The sequence below is a fragment of the Scyliorhinus canicula genome, chromosome 10, assembly GCF_902713615.1.
Source record: "Scyliorhinus canicula chromosome 10, sScyCan1.1, whole genome shotgun sequence".
Classification (NCBI taxonomy): domain Eukaryota; kingdom Metazoa; phylum Chordata; class Chondrichthyes; order Carcharhiniformes; family Scyliorhinidae; genus Scyliorhinus; species Scyliorhinus canicula.
In genome coordinates this window covers 141,274,386-141,297,014 of record NC_052155.1, presented here as the reverse complement: position 1 = coordinate 141,297,014, position 22,629 = coordinate 141,274,386, and the positions used below count along the sequence as shown (strand labels likewise).

The 22,629-nt window shown below is 49.8% G+C and overlaps 1 protein-coding gene across 6 annotated transcripts in view; it reads left to right on the top strand.

Annotated features, from left to right (window-relative positions):
• LOC119972690 (collagen alpha-1(XV) chain-like) overlaps positions 1-22,629 on the top strand; it is a 521,348-nt gene that overhangs the window by 263,001 nt on the left and 235,718 nt on the right. For all 6 annotated transcript variants that reach the window (XM_038809807.1, XM_038809806.1, XM_038809803.1 and 3 more), the window contains 5 exons: positions 8,323-8,484; positions 8,924-8,950; positions 13,339-13,401; positions 17,332-17,412; positions 20,096-20,158. In XM_038809807.1, the coding sequence (XP_038665735.1) occupies positions 8,323-8,484; positions 8,924-8,950; positions 13,339-13,401; positions 17,332-17,412; positions 20,096-20,158 (396 nt within the window). The remainder of the gene's footprint in view (positions 1-8,322; positions 8,485-8,923; positions 8,951-13,338; positions 13,402-17,331; positions 17,413-20,095; positions 20,159-22,629) is intronic.

The window sequence follows — 22,629 nt, the reverse complement described above, 5'->3', positions numbered from 1 at the left end:
ACAAATGCCCTGACCTGCATATACCTAAAAGCGTTCCCGGGGGGAGGTTCCACTTCCCCACCAGCTCCTCCAGAATCGCGAACTTCCCATCCAGGAAGAGGTCCCCAAGCTGTCTGATGCCTGCCCTGTGCCAACTCCCAAATCCCCCACCCGTTCTCCCTGGCGCAAAACGGTGATTGCCCCGTATCGGGGCCCAAACTGAGGCCTTCACTTCCCCCCCTCTGCCGCCTCCACTGTCCCCAGATTTTAAGGGACGCAACCACCACCGGACTCGTAGAGTACTTTGCCGGGGGGAGTGGAAGTGGGGCCGTCACCAAAGCCTCCAGACTCGTACCCGCACAGGACGCCACCTCCAATCTCTTCCATGCGTCACCCTTCCCTTCCGTCACCCACCTGCGATTCATCGCCATGTTCGCCGCCCAATAATATCCACACAGGTTGGGCAACGCCAGGCTCCCTACCTCCCTTCTTCGCTCCACAAATACCCTCCTTACTCTCGGGGCCTTCCGCGCCCACACAAACCCCAGAATCGACTTATTCACACTTCTGAAAAAAGCCTTTGGGATCAATATGGGGAGGCACTAGAAAAGAAACAAAAACTTCAGGAGTACCGTCATCTTAATCGACTGGACCCTGCCCGCCAACGAAAGCGGCAGCACGTCCCACCTCCTAAACTCCTCCTCAATCTGCCCCACCAGCCTCGAAAAGTTCAGCCTATGCATGGCCCCCCAGGTCCTAGCCACCTGGACCCCAAGATACCTAAAGCTCCTCTCTGCCCTCTTCAGCGGGAGTTCACCTATCTCCCTCTCCTGATCCCCCGGGTGCAGGACAAACAGCTCACTTTTCCCCACATTGAGCTGATAGCCCGAAAAGTCCCCAAACTCCTCAAGTATCTTCAGCATCTCTGGCATCCTCTCAGCCGGATCTGTGACATGCAACAGCAGATCATCTGCGTACAGTGACAATCGGTGCTCCTCTCCCCCCCCCCCTCCCCCCCCCCCCACCATCTGATCCATGAACCCCCTCAGCACCGAGGCTGCTGCCGGCCTCCTGCCTGTCCTGGACTTCGAGCGATCCAGAGCCGGATCCAGCACCGTGTTAAAGTCCCCACCCAGGACCAATCCCCCTGTCCCCAGGTCCGGGATCAGGCCCAGCATTCGCCGCATGAAGCCCGCATCGTCCCAGTTGGGAGCATAAACATTAACCAAGACCACCCGCTCCCCCTGAAGTCTCCCCCTCACCATCACATATCAACCTGCACTATCCGCCACCACTTTGGACGCAACGAACGACAGGCTCTTACCGACCAAAATTGCCACCCCACGGTTCTTTGCATCAAGCCCCGAGTGAAACACCTGTCCCACCCAACTCTTTCTTAGCCTCACCTGATCCGTAACCCTGAGGTCCATCTCCTGGAGCATAGCCACATCCGCTCCCAGCCCCCTCAGGTGAGCCAAGACCCGGGATCGCTTCACCAGACCATTCAACCCCCTCACGTTCCATGTGACCAGCCGAACCCGGGGGGGGGGGCCATCCCCCTCCCCCTACGCCGATCAGCCAAGCTCTTCCTCAAACCGCCACGCGCCCAGGGAACCCCCCAAGCCCACTCCCCATGGCAGCAGACCCCCTTCCCAATCCCCCATTCACCATCCATTCCCTCACAGTCCCTGCAGCAACAACCCGGTACCCCCCCCTTCTTCCCCCCCAAACCCCCCACCCACCCCCCCCCCCCCAAGCTAGGGCCCCCCCCAGCTGCGTTACCCCTAACATTGTACTTCCGTGAGTCAGCTGACTTCTGCTGACCCCGGCTACTCCCGCCATAACCATGACCCCCGCCCCGACGCAACACAGCAACCAATCCCTCCCTACCAGCGCCGGCCCCGCCCCCAATTCCTCAGGCGCGGGAAGAAAGCCCGCGCTTCCAACCCGAGCTCCGCCCCTCAACCCAACACGCGGGAAAAAGATGGACACATGACCCATCGGGACCCCAAACTACTCCCCAACCCACCAGTGGAGAAAACAAAACAAAACACCACAGTAAATAAACAACAGCCCAGAAAACAACTCCGAAAAAACCAAAATAGCGAAAACGAACAGGCAACATCAATCAGCAAACACAGCCAATATAAACAACAGGATACCCAAGAGGGCAAAGCCTCCAAACAAAGTGCATTTTCCCCCAGCCCCCCAGTCCTCAGTTTGAGTCCAAGTTCTCTGCCTGGACAAAAGCCCAGGCCTCCTCCGGAGAGTCAAAATAGAGCTGGCGGTCCTTGTAAGTGACCCAGAGGCGAGCCGGCTGTAGAAAACCAAACTTCACCCCCTTCCTATGAAGCACACCCTTCGCTCGATTGAAGCCAGCCCTTCTCTTCGCCACCTCCGCGCTCCAGTCCTGATAAATCCTAACGTCCGTGTTCTCCCACCTGCTGCTCCGTTCCTTCTTCGCCCATCTCAACACACACTCCCGGTCGACCAAGCGGTGAAAACGGACCAGTACCACCCTGGGCGGCTCGTTCGGCCTCGGCTTCCGCTGCAGCACTCGATGGGCGCCCTCCAGCTCCAGGGGACCACGTAACAACCCCGCACCCATCAGCGAGTTCAACATTAGGACCACATAGGCCCCCAAATCCGAGCCTTCCAGCCCCTCCGAGTGGCCCAAAATCCGCAGATTCCTCCGGCGGGAGCGGTTCTCCATCTCCTCCATCCTCGCCAGGCATTTCTTGTGCAGTGCCTCGTGCGACTCCACTTTCACTGCCAGACCCAAAAGCTCATCCTCGTTGTCCGAAGCCTTTTGCTGCAGCTCCCGAACCTCCTCGGCCTGGGCCGTCTGAGTCGCCACCAGCTTGTCCAGCGAGGCCTTAAACGGCTCCAAGATCTCAGCTTTGAGCTCCCTGAATGAGCGCTGAAGCAGCTCCTGCTGCTCCCACGCCCACTGCTGCCACACTGCTGCTGCTTCCCCGCCCGCCGCCATGTTGCTTTTTCTGCCTCTCGCCTTCCTCTGCTGTAAAGCTGACTTTTGGACCGCTCCACTGCGTCCAGTCCATCCACCAGTCGCTGGGCACACTGGCTGTGTTTCCCCCTGGGAAAAAGTCAAAAAAAGCGCTGTTGCAGAGCCCGAAAGTCCAAAAAATGCGGGAGCTGCCGAACGTGCGGCGTCGCTCCACATCGCTGCTACTGGAAGTCCGTAGGTGAGGTATTAATTGACGTGGTCTCAATGGACTCCAGAGTAATTTCACTTTGATTGTTGAGTGCTTCTTCTGTACATACGAGCTGAGATCTGTCAGTCTCGCTGTGATCTTGCACATCTTGTATGGGAATTGTGATGTCTTCGTCTCACATACAGTGGACAGACATTCAGTGTCTTCTTGTTGGTTAAATAAGCTGGGTAGACTTTCATAGTCTTTTTGTTGTTCACGTGAGCTTGGTAGAATTTCATAGTCTGCTGCTGGTTGCTCAGATAAGGTTGATAGACCTTCATAGTCTTGTTCATGCATGGACTTCGCTACGGAGTCTTGAGTTGCTTCCATTGTGGAGTCTGTCAACGAGCTCTCTGTGGAGGCTTGTATTGCTCTCTCTGTGGAGTCTTTCATCACTCTCTGTGTGGAGTTGTACAGTGGTCTCTCTGTGGAGTCGATCTGTGTGCTCCAACGGAGTCGGTCAGTACTCTCTGTGTGGCATCGTTTTCCTCTTGGCTATTTGACAGGTTGCTGTCATCCAATGTATCAACGATCTGCCATTGCATCATGGTATTGGATTTATCTACCATGAGTAGAGTCGTGTTGAGCTTTTCAACCATGGCGCTGATGCTTTTATGATCATCATATCCAAATAACTCAGCCATGTCTGAGTAGTATTCTTCGATAAACAAATCATCTTCTTTTGTTTCGGATTTGTCATTCTGCTCTTCACTTTGGTGGTGCAAACTGCTTGTTCTGGGGTACTGCGGAGGTTATTTCCAACTGCTGGTAGAAGTTCAGGCATTGTTCTGTTTTTCGAGATGAAAAGATTGTGTTTTGTAGCTTTAAAACTCTTTTTTACAATTTTCGGACATTTCCCCTTTAAGTGGGCATGGTCCGGGGACTCTGATGTCATGACACTTGTGACGTAAAGTGTAGGAATGGATTGCGCATGCGCAGATCCCTCTTCGAGCTGTGCGCTGTTTTTCAACTGTGCATGCGTGGCTTGCGCATGCGCAGAACGATTTGCACCCAAAAACGCTTTTTTCAATTGCGCATGCACGGTTGCCATTTCCTGCACATGCGCAGACCCAGATCTGTGTCTTTTGTTCCCCGGGAGTTTAAAATGTGCTCGGATGCCATTTTAACTGCTCAGACCCGTGAAACGTCAACCCGTTGGCATTTTTTCTTGTTAAAAACTTAAAGTTATTTTTTTCTTGCGATCTGCACTTGTCAATCGCGATTTCCAGCATTAAACCTATCTGTTCTGATGATTGTTTGAGTTTTGCATCACTCATCCCCTGTGCAATTTGGTCTCTGAGCATTGAAGGTCCTAGCGCAGCATTGTTAGTGGTGTTAAAGTAATCTTCAAATTTTTACCTATTCTATTTTGGTTTGTCTTCACCTTTCAAGTAATTAAAGCAGTTATATATTTCTCTCTCTTCATGTCCTTTAAGGAGAAGTGATATTTTCATATCTTCTGAGGCCGCACTCAACTCATTAGCTATGATATTCACTTTGAACGTTTGTTTCAAGATTTTCCATCTATGACTTAAATTACTGGTTGTTTTCAGCTGCGGCGGAGTTCCAACGAGTTGCATCGACTCAGCGAAGTCTCCCCACGTCCGGTTTTTTCTGTTTTCGATCGTGCTTTGTCTGCATCTTGTGCAACTTTTCTAGTAAGCGTTCTGAAGTCACCAGTTCCTGGTACCATGTATTATTCCTTGTTTCTGAATAAAGCTCGTAGTCTTACAGTTGAAGTAGAAGCTTTATTTCTGTGAGTTTGTTCTCTCTCCAGCGCTACATCTGAGCTGTTTGTGTCCTGCTCACCAGCTGGTGTTCCTTTGAAGAGAGAGAGGCTACTTCCTGTTTGTCTATGTATATATACATCTCTGGTGCTCCCTCTAGTGGTTACTTAGTTGTAGTGTATTTACCTTATGTATTGTATATACCGTGATGCATATCACTACACGGGACACACTCATCGACAAACGTTTCACAGGCTAGGGGGAGGGGAGGGGGGGTCGTTGGCCAGGGGCATGAATACCACCATACCACACCCCCTCACCTCCCACACCTCCGAACACCCTCGCCTCCCACACCACCAAACCACCCGCATGCACACCCCCTCCGTTATATTGGGGGGAGGGGTTATGCGGTGCACCCACTGGGCCTCATCCGTTCCCCAACCCCCCCACTTCCAGTGGCCAGCACTGACCACCCCAACCCCCCACACCCATCAGACAGAGCACCAAGGCTGGTTTTAACAGTGTGAACATAGAACATACATTGCTGAAGGAGGCCATTAGGCCCATAAGTCTGCACCGACCCTCTTAAGCCCTCACTTCCACCCTAACCCAATAACCCCTCCTAACCTTTTTGGACACTAAGGGCAATTTCCCATGGCCAATCCCCCTAACGTGCACATCTTTGGACTGTGGGAAGAAACTGGAGGACCCGGAGGAAACCCACGCAGACGCGGGGAGAACAATCAGACTCCGCACAGACAGTGACCCAAGCCAGGAATCGAACCTGGGACCCTGGAGCTCTAAAGCAACTGTGCTAACCAATATGCTACCGTGCTGCTCACATAAACATGTTTATTGTGAACAAATATATACAGTCTGTGCTCTAGCCCCTATAACTAAACTGTACCCTGCACCCGTGCCAACTTAACTGGTAACTTTCTAGTTTTCTGAGCCCAACCACTACACCTCTGCGGTTCTCCAGATGGTACAGCACGAATAGAGGCGGACTGCTGTGACTCCTGCCCTGCGAAGAGGGTCCTCATTGGTGTATGTCAACTGGGGCGACCGGGCCTGGATGGGCCCGGCTGCTCTTCGGGCGTCCTAGGTGGCGTGGTGCCGTCCTGTTCTGCCCGCTGCCCACCAGATTCAGCAGGGACAGTAGTGGGGAAGTCCGAGGTGCTGCGCTGTTTTGGCAACTCCTCTGCAGGAGTAACCAGTACTGGCCCCAGCACGCCCTCCTCACTCGGATTGCCCGAAGCCCTCTGGGCTTCTCCATGGGACGGGGGTGTGACCAGAACCATCCACGCCAACCCCACCACCTGCCGCTGCCAGTCCTGGCGGCACGCTCTAATATCGACAAAGGTCTGAACGTTAGTGGCCACGGAGCATAGGGAGTGGCCATCTCCGTCTGGGACTGCAACACATTACTCTGCAACTGTGCCACCACCCTGAAGGTCAGTGCCACATCAGCCACTGAGTGGGCCGCATCCCTCTGAGTCTGTGCCACAGCAGCCAGTGAGTGGGCCACGTCACTCATGGTGTGGGCCACATCCCTCAGGGTATGGGCCACATCAGCCAGTGAGTGGGCCACATACTCTAGGACTGGATCACCTCCCTCTGTGTGCGCCATGCCGGCCTGCAGCTGGGCATTGCCGCCGACGCTCTCAGCAGTGGTCTGCTATGACTGGGCCACGCTGAGGAGCACTGCTGAAATCTCCAGGCGGGTCTGGCACATGGTTGCCTGTGAGAGGGCAGCCCTGCCCTGGGCCTCAGCCCCTGCCTGCACAGAATGCCCCAGGCCTTGCACATGCTGACCCATGTCCGACACCATTGCCTCCACCGGAGACGCCACCCATGCGGTTTCAGCCTGGGTGGCACGCATGACCGGCACAACCTCCTGGTCCTACACGCGGATGGACTCCTCCACCTGCTCCTGCAAGGGCTGGAAGCTGGCTTCATCTCCTCCTCTCATCCCTGGATCTTTGACTGCACCTCCACTGTGGGTGGGACTGGATGTTCCAGGAGCCCGTGAGCCAGCTGGGCAGCAGCTGGTTCCTGGAGCCGGGCTGCCCTTCGACCGTCCGATCCTCAGCTGCTCCTACCTCCACCTGCTATACCGGATCGACTGTGTGGTGCATACCAGATAGTGTCCCAGGAGCCTCTTCACTAGTGTGCCCAACCGAGGTGTTAGTCTCTGAGATGGTGGATGGTTTTGGAGACATCAGTGACGGAAAGTCCGTGTCATCCTCTGACCTGAGCTCTGGGGTCTCCTGAGTCTAAGGCAGACAGCTGGTGTGGTGTTTTGGTTACTCTCCCCGTCGGTGCTCCGCCGTCCGGGGGCACCGGCTCTGGCACTGGCTGGGGGCAGGGGGCTCCGGATGGGCCAGGCCCACCTGCGGCAGGTCCTGTCAGACACAAGACGGCATGTATGGTTAAACAGCCGGACGGGAGTGAGTCGTGACGTGGTGAGGGCTGAGGTGAGGGGGGTTGGGTTGGGGTGAGGGGGGTAGGGGTGGGGTGTGGGGGGTTGGGGTGGATGAGGGGGGTTGGGGGGAGGGAGGCTGTGTGTGTTAATGGTGACTATGGGTGATTCCTGATTCCTTTTTGTCATTTATTTGTGAACATGTGGGCTAATGTTTGGGGTTTGGTGGGAGGATGGGATCGTTGTTATTGATATGGGGATTGACCTATTTGTTACTGATTATTGTTTATTGTTGGTGGGTGTAAATTTGGGAGAAAATGTGAAAAGGGAGGAGAATAAAAAATATATTTTTTTAAATTATGAGTTTAAATGGCAGGAAGGTCTGGTCCTGCTTGTCCTACTTGTGGACTTATGGAATGTATTCTGCAAAACGGTCACCCAGTCTGCATTTAGTCTCTCCATAATGCAGAGTAGACTACATTGGGAGCAGTGAATGCAATAGACTAGATTGAAGGAAGTGGAAGCGAAGCCCTTCACCTGAAAAGAGCGTTTGGGTCCTTGGATGCTGACCAGGGAGGAGGTAACGGGGCAGGTGTTACACCTTCAGTGATTGCATTGGGAAAGTGCCGTGGTAAAAGGGTGAGGGGTTGAGGGTAATGGACAAGACCTTAGATCATCGAATTTACAGTGCAGAAGGAGGCCATTCAGCCAATCGAGTCTGCACCGACCCTTAAAAAGAGCACCCTACTTAAGGCCATGCATGGACCAAGGTATCCCGGAGGGAACGGTCCTTGCGGAATGCTAACAGCGGTGTTGAGGGGAAGATTTGTTTGGTGGTGACAACATGCTGGAGTTGGTGGAATTTCTCTTTTATTATCTTATTACTAATATATTTTATTATTTTTATGGAAATTATCTCTACTGCTGCTTCTGGCCAGTTAGCCCCTGTCTTATTTAAATACTTATGATTTATCTATAGGGTGAAAATGGACTAGGATCACCTGGATTCAAGGGTGATAAAGGTGAACCTGGAATTCCCGGCCCTCCCAGCCTTCCCACAGTGAGAAACGTTAATCCTATAGAACCTGGCCCAGCAGGGCCAAGGGGCCCACAAGGTCCTCGTGGAAAAGATGGTAAACCAGTGAGTAAATTAATGGTGGAATTTAATGCCACTGTGTTGCTTGCTCTGTTGTTTAACTAACCTTGGATAAAAGAAATCCCTGTGGTCGAAGTATGCTAACGTCTGTCAAACTGTAAAGCCATGTTTCAATTGCTACTTTAGAGCAGTGTACAGGGGGTTTGTGGTGGCCAACAGGGATGCGGGCCAACTGATACGGCCTAAACTGTTGAGTGGCGAACTCAAATATTAGTGGGCCAGAATGAAACTCCCCAACAATCTGCTACCGTAGCATTTACATAGGACCATATTCAGTGTAATCTCTGCTGAAATCCGAACTTTGATCAAAACCTTAAGGCAAAAATGCTTAACCATTGTGTCACTGGCCTTAAAAAATGTTTTGTGTACTTTCAATTGGATTAACAGTGTTGCACCTTTTTCTAATTGTACTATCTTGTTACAGGGTGTACCTGGAAAAGATGGATTGCCTGTAAGTGTTTCATTTATCTCACTCATTGTCCAGAAGGTGATTGGCTGGGACAAAATACAAATAGTGCACAACACTAACGGATCAATGTTTTGGTTTGATGCTCCATAACAGTGCTCCACGTGACAAAGGTTCTTATTGCAGAATTTGGTTTTCTCCAAAATTATAATATACTTCGAGAAAAACTCACAAGATGTATAATGGAATCATTTTCAACTTCTGCTCACCTGCAATCTGCTTGTAAAATTGGTAACCAGAAGCCAATTATCGGGTCAGTATATTGAACAGTCCCCCCTGACACTAAAGTATACCTGATTCAATTTTCAGGCAAGCCTTCAAATGAATGCCCTGCACTTCAGCCCAGACTGAAGAGTGTCTAAACCTGTACGCTGGGACCCTAAGCTGGTTGTAGAACACTGATTGTCACATTCATGTGCGAATAGGCAAAGTGCACACGAGATCCAATTGAATCAGACATTTGAAAGGCCTAACCAGGAGTCTTAAAAGGACCAGGAACATATATTCCATAAACAGCCTAGGAGAGGGAATTTATATGGGGAGCGAAGGATCAAGCACGCTTCTTACCATTTTCCTCCCACTCTTGATCGATTCAACCTTCCAGCATGCAGTTTTAGGTGTGAAAACAGCTCAGGCACTGTTCATGTGACTTTTGGGCAGGCGCTGCGGACTCATTAGTGACCTCACCCCTGGTTTGGGCCAATGTCAAACATTTCCCCTCTGTATTTAGATTTTCACATATCATTTCACATTGTGACGTAGGAGCATATGATCCAAGAGATGGTGGAATAGTTGTGGGAACGTGGAGTGGATCAGAAATTAACTGAAAGAGAAAGCTGCTGGTGATGGAACTGCTTGAGAATGGAGTAAGAGGGTTACTAGCCAAGAGTGAGCATGGACTCGTTATTGGTTGTGTAATCATTTAATGATGGAGTTAGGATTTGAAATGGTCTATGCATTCTAATGATTGGAAACAGGAAGCTGAAGATAACATGAACCCAGTGAAGCAAAGCAGGAGATTGCTATAGATTAGGGAATTGGGCTGACAAGTGGCAGACGTTGTTTGATGGGGAGACTTCATGGTCATAACATTTGGGAAAGGGAATAACATAGGAGAGGCATCTGGGATACTGGTGATTATGCCATTGAAATGACTGGCACTGTGTATGACAGTGGTAAAGAAGATAAAGAGGACCTTAGTTTGTATTGATAATAAACATGCAGAATGGGCATATAATTGGTGAATTAATTTTGATATAGAGAGATAAGCGTGAGATATTACATTTGGGTAAGAAAAATAAGGAGGTCATGAGCAGATTCTCCGGTTCCCCAGCCGCGCACCATTCGCTGGCACTGGGATTTCCCATTGAAACCACCCCATGCTTCTGTGAAACCCCCTGGCGGGGGTGCAATGCCAGCAGGAAACTGAATCCCGATGACCAGAGAATTCTATCTTTTGGAAACTGAGCACCTAAATAAGGTAGGGGAGCAAAGAGATGCTGGAGTACAAATTACGAATAAAGGGCAGCACAACGACCCCAGTGACTTACAAGCAGCAATCAGCCCTACATCTACTCATCGTTGTGTGGGGATAGGACCATGCATAATAGGGAGAGATTGGCTCCAGTGGATCAGGCTGAGCGGATTGGAGATCTTCAGGCTGGGTGTGGGAGGACTGTATGAAATCATCAAAAAATACACTGCAACCAAAGCCAAGAGAAGCCAAAACCAAGATTCATATCGGCCCTGATGCTGCGCTTAAATCTTTCAAGTAAGTCCATATTGGAAAAGGTGGGGACTGAACTTGGGTGCCTGGAAATTCTGGGCATAATAAGGCCGTACACTCCGCAGACTGAGCCACGCCTGTCTTTTCTGTCGAACCAGACAAATAGGTCCACCTCCGTGGAGATTATAAACTAACGGTCAATCGGGTTTGCAAGCTAGACAGATCCCCATGCCTCGAATCGAAGACCTGAATGCCAAGTTAGCAGGTGGCCAGACGTTCAATAAGTTGGATATGAGCCACGCCTATGTTCAACTTGAATTAAACGAGCCTTCCAGAAGTATGTTTCAATCAACACACTCAAGGGCCTGTAAGAACAAACAAAGAAAAAAGAAAAGTACAGCACAGGAACAGGCCCTTCGGCCCTCCAAGCCCGTGCCGACCATGCTGCCCGTCTAAACTAAAATCTTCTACACTTCCTGGGTCCATAGCCCTCTATTCCCATCCTATTCATGTATTTGTCAAGATGCCCCTTATCATCCCTGCTTCCACCACCTCCTCCGGCAGCGAGTTCCAGGCACCCACTACCCTCTGTGTAAAAAATAGATTTGCTTGCCCTTCAGGGTCTCATCAGCATGTGCCATAATCCAACAGATCATGGAGAATTGGCCCCAAGGGTTACCCAATGTGGCATACTTGGATGACGTCCTGGCCATGGGGACTTCAGAACAGAAACTTCACCTGGTGAATTTAGAAGAGGTCTTGCAGAGTGTCTCAATGACTGGGAACACCTGAAGAAAGGAAAATGTGTTTTCAAGCAAATTAAGTGACTTGCTTGGCTATTGGATGGATAAAAAGAAGACACGGTAAAGACCATCAAGGAAGCACCAACTTCAAGAAACACTACGGAGATAAAATCCTTCCTTCTCAACCTTGCCTCTAGCCTGAGGTGGCTGATCCTCAGGTTAGATCAGCACCAGCCAGCTCTCATCCTCAAAGGACAAAGCAGCCTATGGTCATCTGGGACTGCAGTGACCTTATTTTATGGGCAGCAGGGTGGCACAGTGGTTAGCATTGCTGCTTCACAGAGCCAGGGACCCGGGTTCAATTCTGACCTTGGGTGACAGTCTCGAGTGGAGTTTGCACATTCTTCCCATGTCTGTGTGGGTTTCTTCTGGGTGCTCTGGTTTCCTCCCACAGTCCAAAGATGTGCAGGTTAGGTGGATTGGTAATGCTAAATTGCCCTTAGTGCCCAAAGGTTGGGTGGGATTACGTGGGTGGGGTGGGGAAGCGGACCTGGTGCTATTTTGGGGGGGGTGTCCTCCTTCTGCACTGTAGGTACCCTACTGCGGAAGTATCAAAGGTAGTCTTGGGAGGAACCACAGGTGGAGGCTAAGTTAGAAAATTGCTGTATTGGCCCATTTCGACCCTCAGAAGAAACTCATTCCGACATGTGACGCAACCCTTTATGGAGTTAGGGCGGTAATTTCCCACCGCTGTAAAAATGAAACGGAAAGGCCTATCGTATCCAGGATCCTTTTGGATGCCAAGTGAAAGTATTCTCAAATTGAGAAAAAGTGCTTGCTGGTTGTGTTTGGTGTAAAAAAAGTTCCATCAATACGTCTACAATAGGCATTTCATAACAGTAACCAATCACAAGCCCTTCTTTGGACTATTTAAAGAGGATAAGTAATGATTTGATAGGGGGAATTATCCCCCCATTGCCTCCACCCAGATACAGTGTTGGGCCCTGTTACTTGAAGCTTATGAATATCTTTTAGAGCACCACCCTGCAACCTGGATATGTAGCGCTGATGCTTTGTGTCACCTCCCACTGCCCACAAGCCCGGCCCCTTTACTAGGAATTGGAATATGCAAAATTTTGATGTCCGCAAGGCAAATTAAGGTCTGGACGCAAAAAGACCCAACTCTGTTTAAACTGAAGTACATGGGCTGGATTCTCCGTCCCGCCGCGTTTGATTTCTGGTTCAGCACGCCGGTGGGACCGGCAATTTATCATGTCCAGTCCACCTAACCTGCAAGTCTTTGGACTGTGGGAGGAAACCGGAGCATCCGGAGGAAACCCACGCAGACACGGGGAGAACGTGCAGTCTCGGCACAGACAGTGACTCAAGCTGGGAATTGAACCTGGATCCTGGAGCTGTCAAGTGACAGTGCTAACCACTGACATTAGTGGGCAGCATGCTAGCATTATGGATAGCACAAATGCTTCACAGCTCCAGGGTCCCAGGTTCGATTCCGGCTTGGGTCACTGTCTGTGCGGAGTCTGCACATCCTCCCCATGTGTGCGTGGGTTTCCTCCGGGTGCTCCGGTTTCCTCCCACAATCCAAAGATGTGCAAGTTAGGTGGATTGGACATGATAAATTGCCCTTAGTGTCCAAAATTGCCCTTAGTGTTGTGTGGGGTTACTGGGTTATGGGAATAGGGTGGTGGTGTTAACCTTGGGTAGGGTGCTCTTTCCAGGAGCCAGTGCAGACTCGATGGGCCGAACGGCCTCCTTCTGCACTGTAAATTCTATTTTAAAAATCAGCCATTGATAGGGGCCCTTTTTAAGCTCCTCTTCAGCAATTTTACTGATGGTAAATAAATATGTTTTTAAAATGTATCTTTATTTTTATTTAAATTCAGGGTAATAAAGGATCTCAGGGATTTAGAGGAACAAAAGGCGATCCAGGACTCAAAGGAGAGAAGGTATATCGAATGGTTCATTTTGTCGAGCAGCTTCAATGAAGGATCCATGGGGGCAAGACATGACCAAACTTGAAGCAGATAATAGAAAGGAAAGGATGAATCTGGAAGTGGTGATGCCAATTGGGATTTGGAAAACTGCATGTTGCAGGAGGAGGGAAAGGCCAATGGAGATAAGAATTACCACAGATTTGATGCCCTAGAATGAGAACAGGAGATGTTCTAAAAATTAACTCTCCGGATGATGGGGGATGTAAATGTTGTTGGCAAGGCCAGCATTTATTAACCATCCCTACTTGGCCTGAATGAGCCCTCTATTTGGACCACTGGTAGCAATATGATGCTCACAAGTGGCTTGCGAGGACCTTCAGAGATCAATTAAGAGTCAGCAACATTGATGTGAGGTGGAGTCACATAGGCCGGACTGAATAGGCGAGGCAATTTTCCTTTCCTGGATGATAGTAGTGAACGAGTGGTTTTTCATGATAGTTTCACAGCCCTGCTGGATCTAGCAAACTAAAAGTGAATTGAAATTTTGAGATACCTTGGCAGGCTTTGAATTCTGTTCACTGGATCATTAATCTGGTGTCATAACTGTTATATATTGTGACCAATAACCTCTGTATAGTGTGTCACATGAGTATATGGTGACATCATCAGATGCAGTTGGGAGATTTTCCCTCTACTCCCAACTTAGACTGTGAGCAACACCTCTGTAACTAAACTCTGACAACTGGTTAAGTAACCTACGGAGTGGCAACCTGGTTATCCTTTGTTTGTACTGTGAGGAAAATAAAAGCAATGTCTCGGTGAAGAGAGCACATAGCAGTTCCTCACTTCTCTTTAGCGAGTTAATTCTAGCGTTGAGGTCATCCAGCTTGTTCTCGAGGTTGAGTTCACCTTCTGGTGTGGTCGGGGGGGGGGGGGGGGGGGGTACCTGTCGCTCCAGCGGTGGCTCGAGCATTTCTGCTTCACTGGTGAAGCCTCACACCCCCCCCCGCGGTCTAGAAACGCTGAGATTGGCCTTGGTTTGGGCCCAGAAAGGCCCCATCTTTTTAAAAATAAATTTAGAGCACCCAATTATTATTTTTCCAATTAAGCGCCAATTTAGCAACCCACCTACCCTGCACATCTTTGGGTTGTGGGGGTGAGACCCAGGCAGACAGGGGAGAATGCGCAAACTCCACACGGAACGTCATAGGTAGCAGTGCTAACCACTGTGCGACCGTGTCGCCCAATGGTTCGGTCTTTTACCTTTTCTCCCCATTTAGGATGATGGACAGGCTGAACACCACGTGGTTGGGTCGGGTCATGTGGTCGACTTACCTCAACTCCCCCAGCCGCCACAAATCAACAAGGATATATAAGAACATTGTCTCGACTCAAAAGCACAGAAACACTGACCAAAAAGTTATGTAAACCAAAATAAGACAGAAAAGAGATGTGCGCAGGGATATAAACAAGGATTAAAAGATGAGCAGAGCTGGAGCTCGCGAAAATGCAGCCACATGATTTCTCCCTCTTCGATGTAATTTTACATGAATGACTAAACTGCCCATTTCTTCAAGTTCATCTCGCATTTAATAGCCTAATGATACCTTAAATTGTCTAGCTCTCCTCCCCGGTAGGCAAAAACTAAAGATAAATGCTCCTACAATGTAAAGAGACAACATTGGCAGTCTAATCTCAGCAAACTTCAGAACAGTTTGACAAACAGTTACATAGACATAGACATCGAATTTACAGTGCAGAAGGAACCCATTCGACCCATCGAGTCTGCACCGGCTCTAGAAAAGAGCACCCAACCCAAGGTTAACACGTCCACCCTATCCCCATAACTCAGTAACCCCACCCAACACTAAGGGCAAATTTTGGACACTAAGGGCAATTTATCATGTCCAATCCACCTAACTTGCACATCTTTAGACTGTGGGAGGAAACCGGAGCACCCGGAGGAAACCCATGCACACACGGGGAGGATGTGCAGACTCCGCACAGACAGTGACCCAAGCCGGAATCGAACCTGGGACCCTGGAGCTGTGAAGCGATTGTGCTATCCACAATGCTACCGTGCTGCCCAGTAAGTTACCTTACAATGCTCCACACTTCCCATCTGATTTTTATATCCCGTTGGGAAAGATAGCTCATCTCCCTTCCCAGAAAGCTGACACCCCTCAGGCACCATCTGTAGCGACAGTCAAACACAATGCATCCAATGAATTTCCACTTCAGTTAAAGGATTATATAATTAGGCAATACTGTGAGGAGCAAATGGACAAAAATTCGCTATAAGTGTTATTTCACCGAAGAGGCAAGAACGCACTTTGATCCTAATTGCTCACAGTTACAGTCTGAGCATCTGGTTTCCTAACCACAGAGCAGTTCAGAAAAATGTTTTATGTGCATGAGAAATTCAAAGGATTCCAGGTGGAAAGATATATTAGGCAGGATTCTGCGGGAATCGGTGGGGTGGGCAACTCCGGCGCAAAGGAATGGCGTGAACCACTCCGGCGCGGGCCGCCCCAAAGGTGCGGAATCCTCTGCACCTTCAGGGGCTAGGCTGGCGACGGAGTGGTTTGCACCGCAACGGCCGGCGGGGAAGGGGCTTGGCGCCACGCCAACCGGTGCCGAAGGGCCTCCACCGGTCGGCGCGCATTGGCGCATGTGCGGGAGCGCCAGTGTGTGTTGGCGTCATCCCAGCACGTGCGCAGGGGGGTTCATCTCTGCGTCGGCCATCACAGAGGACCATAGCAGCCGACGCGGAAGAATAGAATGCCCCCACACCACAGGCCCTCCCACGGATCGGTGGGCCCCGATCTCAGGCCAGGCCACCGTAGGGGCACCTCCCCAGGGCCAGATCGCCCTGCGTCCCAGGCAAATACCTGGTGTAATACATGCCGGCGGGACTGGCCAAAGATGGGCGGCCACTTAGACCAACGCGGGCCGGAGAGTGGCCGGAGAGTCTGCTAGTGGCCATCAACAGGCGCGGCGCGATTCCCGCCCCCACCAAATCCCCGGCGCCGGAGAATTCGGCAGCCAGCGGGGGCAGGTTTCACGCCGCCCCTCCCCCGGCGATTCTCCGACCCAGCGGGGGGGGGGGGGGTCGGAGAATCCCACCCCATGTGCTTGTGGTGAGCTAAGGCAGCACGGTAGCATTGCGGATAGCACAATCGTTTCACAGCTCCAGGGTCCCAGGTTCGATTCTGGCTTGGGTCACTGTCTGTGTGGAGTCTTTACATCCTCCCCGTGTGTTGCTGGGTTTCCTCCGGGTGCTCCGGTTTCCTCCCACAGTCCAAAGATGTGCAGGTTAGGTGGATTGGCCATGATAAATTGCCCTTAGAGTCCAAAATTGCCCTTAGTGTTGGGTGGGGTTACTGGGTTATGGGGATAGGGTGGAGTTGTTGACCTTGGGTAGGGTGGTCTTTCCAGGAGCCGGTGCAGACTCGATGGGCTGAATGGCCTCCTTCTGCACTGTAAATTCTATGATAATGCGGCAGGTTTTCCTGTTAGAACATAGAAGATAGAACAGTACAGCACAGAACAGGCCCTTCGGCCCTCGATGTTGTGCCGAGCAATGATCACCCTACTCAAACCCACGTATCCACCCTATACCCGTAACCCAACAACCCCCCCCCTTAACCTTACTTTTTAGGACACTACGGGCAATTTAGCATGGCCAATCCACCTAACCCGCACATCTTTGGACTGTGGGAGGAAACCGGAGCACCCGGAGGAAACCCACGCACACACGGGGAGGACGTGCAGACTCCGCACAGACAGTGACCCAGCCGGGAATCGAACCTGGGACCCTGGAGCTGTGAAGCATTTATGCTAACCACATGCTACCGTGCTGCCCCTTCTAGAGTTTATGTGACCTGGATTTCAGTAAAATACTTTATGTTGTGGTTGATTATCATCCCATTCTCCCCTCAGGGCGATCCTGGGATTTCTGGTTTACCAGGTCCTCCTGGTCCACCTGGCCTTCCTGGTCCACCTGGGCGAAAACACAGACCTGTGAGTAAATATGGGTACCAATTTTGTGAACGATTTGGGCCTTGATTATGTGGCCATTCTTTTTCTCCCAATGTATAACTCTGTTTTTGTGAATTTACTAATAATTATAAATGGCACAAACATGGAAGCTAGAATAAAAGATTTTCTTTGTTCAAATGAAAGTTAGGTCATTGGTACCTGAGGGTAGCAAGAGAAAGAAGGAATTGTTGAGCATCCTAAATTGCATTAAGGTAGACAGGTCCCCGAGGCCGGATGGGATCTATCTCAGATTACTGAGGGAGGCAAGGGCAGAAATAGCTGGGGCTTTGTCAGATATCTTTACATCCTCTTTGACAGGTGACATTCCAGAGGTCTTGAGAATAGCCAGTGTTGTTCCCTTGTTTAAGAAAGGAAGCAGGGACAATCCAGCAAATTATAGGCCGGACAGCTAGTCATCAGTGATGGGGAAACATTTGGAAAAGATACTGAGGAACAGGATGAATGCACATTTGGAGGAAAATGAACTAGTTATTGACAGGCAGCATGGTTTTGTACGGGGAAGGTTATGTCTCACCAACTTGATTGAGTTTTTTGATGAGGTGGCAAAGAAAATTGTTGAGGGAAGGGCTGTGGATGTAGTTTATATGGACTTTAGTAAGGCGTTTGACATGCAGACTGGTACTAAAACTAAAATCACATGGGATTCGGGATGGGCTGGCCAGAACTGGCTTGGTTGTAGAAGACAGAGTAGTGGTGGAAGGGTGTTTTTCTGAATGGAGATCTGTAGTTAGTGTGTTACGCAGGGATCAGTGCTGGGACCTCTGTTGTCTGTAGTATATATAAATGATCTGGAGGAAAAAGTGGGTGCTCTGATTAGTAAGTTTGCGGATGACACGAAGACTGGCGGAGTTGCTGATAGTTCTGAGGATTGTCAGAGGATACAACAGGATATAGATAGATTGGAGACTTGGGCACAGAAATGACAGATGGAGTTTAATCCGCACAATGCGAGGTGATACATTTTGGAGGATGTAATCTAGGTTAGAATTATACTGTAAATAGCAGAACCCTTAGGAACATTAACATACATGCAGTTCCATAAAAGTGGCAACACAGGTGGCCGAGGTGATTAAGAAGGCATATGATATGCTTGCATTCATGAACTGGGGCACTGACTATAAGAGTTAGGAAATCGTATTGCAGCTACATAAACCCTTGGTTAGGCCGCATTTAGAGTATTGTATGCAGTTCTGGTCACTACATTATCCGAAGGACGTGGAAACTTTGGAGAGAGACTTTTGGGCAGCACGGTAGCATTGTGGTTAGCACAATTGCTTCAGAGCTCCAGGATCCCAGATTCGATTCCCGGCTTGGATCACTGTCTGTGCAGAGTCTGCACATTCTCCCCGTATGTGCGTGGGTTCCCTCCGGGTGCTCCGGATTCCTCCCACAGTCGAAAGATGTGCAGGTTAGGTGGATTGGCCATGCTGAATTGCCCTTAGTGTCCAAAATTGTCCTTAGTGTTGGGTGGGGTTACTGAGTTATGGGGATAGGGTGGAGGTGTGGGCTTGGGTAGGGTGCTCTATCCAAGAGTCGGTGCAGACTCGATGGGCCAAATGGCCTCCTGCACTGTAAATTCTATGAAATTCTATGAGAGTGCAAAGAAGGTTCACCAGGATGTTGCCTGGTCTTGAGACTGTTGGCTTTGAGGAGAGGTTGAATATCTTAGGATTGTTTTCACTGGAAAGACGGAAGCTGAGGGGAGACCTGATAGAGGTCGACAATATTATGAGAGGCATAGACAGGATGGATAGTCAAAGGCTTTATCCAAGGGTGGAAGTGTCAATTACAATGGGGCACAGGTTCAAGGTGAGAGGGGGAAAGTTTAAGGGAGATGTGTGGGGTAGGTTTTTCACGCAGAGAGTGGTGGGTGCCTGGAACACGCTGCTAGAGGATGTGGTAGAAGCAGGTATATTAGCAACATTTAAGAAGCATCTGGATGGGTCCATGAATAGGGAGGGAATAGAAGGATATGAACCGAGTAAGGGCAGTCGACATTTTTTAGAAAGAGAATCATGTTGGCACGCGCCTGAAGGTCCGAAGCTCCCGTTCCTGTGCTGTACTTTTCTTTGTTCTTTGTATTAAGCGTTGGGGAATCATTCTACCCATCACTCCCCTGTTCGTAGCAGGAGGGAGAAGTTAAGGGGAGACACAGTGACGGTGAGGTCAGAGGAGAGGGGGTGAGTTGTGAATTGCAATCGCCAAAGCTGAGGAGCCAATCATCACAGAGGATCAGAAAGGAAGGCAGTGTGGATATCGGTGAGATACTGAAAAATAACCTCATAGAGGGTGCAGTAGAAAATGAAGATTTTAAGAGAGACAAGTGGGGGTGGAACAAGTTGAGGTGCTCAAAGAAAGAGTAGGGAGAGAGATAGGGTCATATTAGTGATTTGGGTGTGGAAGCAGCTAGTGGAAAGTCCAGCCAGCCGGGGAGTTTTCAGTATAGAACTCTATGTCACCACCTGTAAAAGCAGGGATCACACACTGGGATGCTTCCTCATGAAAACTATATAAATATCAATAAATTAAATCAAATCGGACAATGAAGCAAATCATGCCAGAGGGAAGTTGATACTATAGATGATGGAAATATTGTCAAATCCAGCTTTTGATCATATTATTTTTCTCTTTTCTCTCCTTGCAGAGGATCTTTGGTGTAGAAGGTTCTGGTTTTGATGATAGTGAAGACGACACAGAGATAATTCAAGTGGGTATCTTACTCTGACAAAAAATGGCATATTTGCCAAATTTCACAGCCTCAATAGTGATGGGGCAGTTTGCGAATCGGAGCTGATGTGCGACTGCTCTGTTTCTGACCCATGTTAGTGTTTAACAAGTCTTTGTGCTCACAGTTTCCCAGATTAAACCAGCAATTTGAACAGCAGGGAGATTCAGGATGTCTAGGAACATTGAATAGAAAGTTTTTTGGAATACTGGGAAAAGGATTCTGACCTGGAGCTGAAAAATTGAACAAACGAATGTGATATAAAATAGGATAATTAATTAGAATAATGTAGAGGATAGAGCCGGTCTGATGGTAGTGAGTTAGCATGGTAATGAACAAAGGAATTCAGCAAAGCGTGGCCAGGAAAGGGGGGAGGGGAGCCTCGTGCAGAGGATGGTGAAAAGGATGCTGGGTAACAAGAGGCCCAGGGTTGAGGAATGCGAAGTGAGCCAATCAGGATATATGGCCAGGTCAGGAGGTGTATAGGATGACCTATGGGAATCTTGTATGTGAAACTTGATGCCATTTGAATTGATAGGTGCAGAGATAACTCGGTTCTGGGAGCTTCAGGAGACTGTATGTGTTCTGAATCTCTATAGAGCGGGTCAGCCTTGCAAGTTGTTTAAAAATAAATAATACCATACTTACAGATCCCTCTGGAGTTTTATTGTGACCAGACTGACGGGTAAAGAACTTAATTTGTCAGGGCCATGAAGTGCTATAGATTTGGGGGGCGGAATTTTCCGCTCCCGGGAAAAATTGGGAGGGCCATCGTGAACTCGGCCGAGTTTCACGACGGCCTCGGAGGCCGCTCCTCGCCCCCTATTCTCCCCTCCCGGCGGGGCTAGGAGCGGCGGTCTATAAATCTCGGCCGCGGGGGCGTCGCACTGAAAATGACGCGGCCGGCGCGCCTACTAACGTCAGCCGCGCATGCGCAGGTTGGCCGTCTTTCCCCTCAGCCGCCCCGCAAGACGTGATGGCTTGATCTTGCGGGGCGGCGGATTGGAAATAGTGCGTCCGATTTGGACGCCGGCCCGACGATCGGTGGGCACCGATCATGGGCCTGTCCCCTCCCGAGCACAATCGTGGTGCTGTTTCCTTTCTAGGCCACCTACAAGCCCCAAATGGGCTTCTCACTCCCGTTTCACGACGGCAGCGACCAGGTGTGTTTGCCGCCGTCGTGAAACGGCTGCGAACGGCAGGCCGCTCGGCCCATCCGGGTCGGAGAATTGCTGTTCACCGTGAAAAACGGCGAACGCCGATTCTTCCGAGCGGGGTTGGGGGGCGGGGTGGGGGGAATCGAGCGGGGAGTGAATTTTGTCGGGGGACCCTCCCACAATTCTCCCACACCGCGTGGGGAGCGGAGAATCGCGCCCGGGAGTTTGGGATTGCAGCCCAAAATGGGTGGGGACTGAGATGGTATGTTGGAAGGGAAAAGGTATTGGGATTCAAAAGGAGCATTGAGAGGGATGTTTGAATATGTGGGATGAGACTGTGTCATTAATGCAGGTTGCTGGCATTTGGGAATAATGCCTGGGATGAGAACAGTCGAACATCAGAAATAGCAGCAGGAGGAGGCCATTCAGCCCTTCGAGCATGCTCTGCCATTCAATGAGATTGTGGCTGATCTACTTGAACACCACTTTCCTGCAGAGGCCCCAGATTCCTTGATGTTTTTTAATTTGTAGGAATCCATCAACCTCCTTCTTGAACATGCTCTTTTTTAAAAATATTTTTATTGGTATTTTCCAGTTTCTACAGGGTAACAGCTCAAGTGTATCTGATATTTACAAAAAAGTTTGTTTCTTATTGACAATGCTTTCAACACGAGTTCACCCCCCCTCCCCTAACCTCCCTCGTTGGTAGTTTAGACTCCCTCTTAATGTTGCTTTCCACCCTGGGAGCCATGTACTATGCTCCGCTGCTTTCTGTTGGAGCTTTTAGTTTTTATTGTTAGGGGCAGGGGCAGCTGCATGGCCCTCTCCCCCCTTGTCCCCATGCTTTGCTCTGTGCTTCCCTTGGGTTCCCATCCCTCCCTCCTTCTTGAATATAGTTGACTCAGTGGTCAGGGGCCAGCAACTTTGTGGAGCAAGTTGGGGTGTGATCTCGAAGGATTGTGAATGAAGAACCAGAACAATAATATCCAAAAGGCCTTCAATTCATTGGAACAAGCAGGCCACAAACCACCACTGCACTGTCATTTGTAACCTTACATCTGCAAATCGGTTTATTCCTTTATTCGTCAGTTCCTTTCTTTACGTTATTGTGCAGGACTGGGATTGGCTGGCAATAGGAAGGATGAAAGTCCTACATGTTTTCCCAGTATGCATTCCTGTCATCAGAAGCATAGTCGTGGAAAAATTCATGCATTATTAGTCTTCTGATTTACATTGCATTTTGGAAACAAATTATATTACTCCTTTCCCTCCTCTGCGGTCCCCAGCATCATAAAT